The sequence below is a fragment of the Coloeus monedula genome, assembly GCF_965178545.1.
Source record: "Coloeus monedula genome assembly, chromosome: 11".
Taxonomy (NCBI): Eukaryota; Metazoa; Chordata; class Aves; order Passeriformes; family Corvidae; genus Coloeus; species Coloeus monedula.
In genome coordinates, this window is record NC_138791.1 from 9,212,625 (window position 1) to 9,216,539 (window position 3,915).

At 45.9% G+C, this 3,915-nt stretch overlaps 1 protein-coding gene across 1 annotated transcript; it reads left to right on the forward strand.

The window, feature by feature from the left end:
* Window positions 1-658: 658 nt before the first annotated feature.
* Window positions 659-1,297, forward strand: DNAJB8 (DnaJ heat shock protein family (Hsp40) member B8; the record flags this gene model as incomplete). Its single annotated transcript, XM_082288509.1, has 1 exon — window positions 659-1,297. One exon carries the CDS (start codon window positions 659-661, stop codon window positions 1,295-1,297), a length of 639 nt encoding a protein of 212 aa, XP_082144635.1.
* Between the last annotated feature and the right edge of the window lie 2,618 nt (window positions 1,298-3,915).

Genomic DNA, 3,915 nt, shown 5'->3' on the forward strand with positions numbered 1-3,915 from the left:
ACACCAATCAACACTGAGTATCTGAGAACCCCACTGTAAGGCAGGTTCAGGCAAAAAAGTAATCTGGCAGTGATAAGGGTGGTAAAACAGTGAAAGACATGTCCCAGGGAAGCTGTGGATGCCCCATCCCTGGAAGTGTTCAAGGCCAGTTTGGTTGGGGCATTAAGCAACCAGATCTAGTGGAAGGAGTCCCTGCTCATGGCAGGAGGTGGGGATTAGATGACCTTTAAAAAAGGTCACTTCCCACCCAAACCATGTTATGATTCTGTGGCAGTCCTACATCACAGCTGTGTCAGCACAGTTACATCCAGCAACTACACCACCACGGGCATGATCTACATTTAAAAACAAGGCCATTGACAACCAACTCTGCCCTAGAATGTGGTCAGGACAACTGAGCCGGGGTTGGCTGAACCCCCTCTGAGGTCACAATCTTATGGTTTGTGAGATACAGGTTTGAAAAGAATTTCTATGGTCAAGCAGCTCTCAGTGGCCTCGCACTGCAACAGGACAGAGCAGCTCATGGGGTGGACTGAGCAGCTCCCCACCCCTGAGGAGTGCAGTGCCATTGGGTGTCCAGGAGTCTCTGCATGCTGATCAACCTTGGTAGGAAAGAGGTAACCAGGCATCTTCCAAACAACCCCAGCGTTCCTCTGAGATGGTGGATTACTACAAGACCCTTGAACTGCAAAAAGATGCCTCACAGGATGATATTAAGAAATCCTACCACAAACTGGCACTAAAATGGCATCCTGATAAGAATCCCAGAAACAAGGAGGAAGCTGAGAAGAAATTCAAAGAAATTGTTGAAGCATACGAGATTTTGTCTGACCCTCAGAAGCGATCACTCTACGACAAGTCTGTTGAGGAGAGCAGAGTCCACAGAGAAAGAGCTGCAGCGGGTTATAACAGCTTCTTTGGTTCCCATCATGGATTCCCCCATCAAGAAGAGGTCTTTGAAAGGATGTATCCATTTACATGTATTTTCTTGAACCCTTTTGACATCAGAATCAATGCTGAAAACCAGCAGAGCACAAGTGGAAGAGGAGGAAGGTCCAGGGAGCCGTTTGTGCATTGGAATTCATTCTGTTCCAGTGGTCACCCCACCACCTCCTTTACTGAAAACACAGCTGGGCCATATGGTGTCAGAACAGTGATAACCACTACTGAAGAGGTCAATGGCAAGACCATCACCACCCGGAAAATCATTGAAGATGGGCAGGAGACAAAAGAAGTGGAAGAAGATGGCAAACTGAAGTCTGTGATAATCAATGGGAGAGACTACCTGAATTCTTAATATCACCAGCACAAGCATTAACTGCAAGCTGTGGGATGTGCTCTCATAGCTCAACTGATGGGATCAACTACAAGCAGTATTAATAAATGCTGAGTTCATGACACAACTGATGTTGCAGACTTCTCAATGGCTGGGAACAAAATATTTTGCAGGTAAAGATATTGTTATGCTAAACTAAAGAGTGTGACTCCACAAAGCCTTAATGAGGGGAGAGATAGTGATTGTTCAGTAAGTACGTATCACAGATACATGTGAAAGCAACCTTGCTGGTTTGCCAAAGAGACCAAGCTGATTAATACAGCAATAGGAGACAGGCTGGTTCATGGACAGGTAAGAGAGCCCTGTAACAAGGCTATAGGTTCCCTTCCTACTCCTTGAGATGCCAGGGTTAAAGTCTACCAGCTGGATGAATAAAATCTTGTGTGACCCTCATACACAACCCTGACACTAGGGGAAGAAGATCCTACCTACTTTTGGTGTATGAGAAGATGCATATCCACAGAAAAAAGGTTTTTATATACTGGCAAGAAGATAGGCAGGGGTCAGTGGACATGGAGAGCCTAGATGAGAGAGAATGGCATAGAAAAGAACAGAAGAAGGAAGAAAATGTCATTCCTCAGACTGTAAAAGAAAACTGGGGGTTTCTTGAGAATGCCCTGCAAATTATGACCAGAGATCCTGATGGAAGTCCTGCATAGTTCGGGGGTTGAAAGTGAGCAGGGAAAAGGTGAGAATTTGGCTCTCGGACTGGAACAATCTATATTCCCTCTCTGCTTGGAGTCATTCAAACACAAAGAGCTAAATTCAAGCCATGAGCCAACAGATTCCAGGGGGCTGAGTTTAGCTCCCTCTTTGTGCAAAGCTGGATGTGGGGACTTAGATGGTGCTTTACCATCCTTATTGTCTTGCTCACAGCTGCAAGAGCCAGTTCACAATGCATTTCTTGCACAGCCTGCCAGCACACTGCTCTCATCCTCCACTGAGCTATGGAACGTGCTCCCCATGTTTCCGCCCTCCCCTGGGCTGGCACGAACTGCTGAGCCTTGTTTCTTGCTTGGCCAGGTCACCTTAAGCATTTAAAATCTTACACACCTCTTATTTTCGGTCCCACGCTACATCCTGAGTTTCCCAGCTTTCCCTGCCCAGTGATGTCTCCCTGGAGACTGGAAGTAGTTTTCAGGGACATTTTCACTCTAATCCAGATTGCAATTGCTGCCTGCGTTTGGGCAGGTCTTTGCATCTGTTTCCTCTGCTGTAAAATGGGAGTAACAGACTCCTTTGCTTTGAAAGAGACTGTGAGGTAGTGTTGCTAGTACAGGGCTTGGAGAACTAACCAATAAATTAAATTAGTCAGAATGCTGCCACCCCTTATTCAAAGCCGTTTTCTCTTGTAAAGACAAATGTAGCTTAAATTGCTGTCCTTAGCAATTGATGACATGTCCAGCTTGGAAAAACAGACAAAAACTGTATTTGTTATGTTAAGGGCTGTTAAGCCCCTCTCCCAGTGAGAAGAAGACAGCACTGGGCAGCAAGTGAAAGCTTAACTGCAAGCTGGGTACATGGTGGGAGGGCAGTGGCAATGGGAGCAGGGAAAACCTCCATGAGGGGACAAACCGTGTCTGCTGCTCCCCCACAGTTTGGGAGCCACCAGCAGTCCTGCAGGCACTGGGACTCTGAGAACTGCAAATATTTCAGGAGCTTGATACAGCAAGATTATTTTGGTCAGAGCAAACACGAGTCAGTATTTCTACCGATACTTCTCCTGTGGACACCATATTCATGTGACACGGCTTCTTGAATTTATGTAATGCTGTCTCAGAGGAAGTCTAAGGTAAAAAAAAACCAAAACAAACAAAAAACCCCAAACAACAACAACAACAATAAATATCAAACTGCACATTTTGGATCGGAAACTGAAATGGTCTTTGATCAAAATAACACGTTTGGAAATCTGGACCAGAGTTGAATTCTCAACTCTCCAACATTTTCAGCTTCCTAGGGCTAAAACTTTGCTTCAGTCTTGTCTCTAATGGAATATTTATTTATGTACATCAATATTTCTTGATCTGAGACAAAGGTATGCAAGTCTACATACCTCTTAGACCTGTCTTGCCTTGGGTCAGCAGCTCCCTCTCCTGTGCTGGTACCTAAAGCAGCACCTAAGAGCAAATTCTTCCTTTTTCCATCCCTGGGTCAGAGCATCTCTTGCTGCTTGCAGTAGCAGAGAGCTCCTGGGGCAGCTCTGGCAGCTGCACATATCCAAACCTGCTGGGACAAATATGGGAACACAGACTGGGAAGAGACCCAGCTCACCCTGAAAGTGTTGAGTCCAGGAGGACCTGCAGATCCTCTTCCATTTCTTTCTGTGCACTGCAGACCACAGAACACCCTGCAGCACTTTCTGTGAGCTAAATATCTGAGATTAAAAAAAAAGACAGGACAGTCATAAAGGTCTGGTGGTAAGAGAGCAGGTCAATCTGCATTAGCAAAGTCCTGCATTCCTGCAGTAGCAAGCAATCTGCCAGGTGTGCCCAAACCACCCCTGGGAATGGGTTGTGTCTCTGTTACACACAAAGGTAAGTAAACCCCAACACACCTTGTCTTGGAAGCAAACCCTG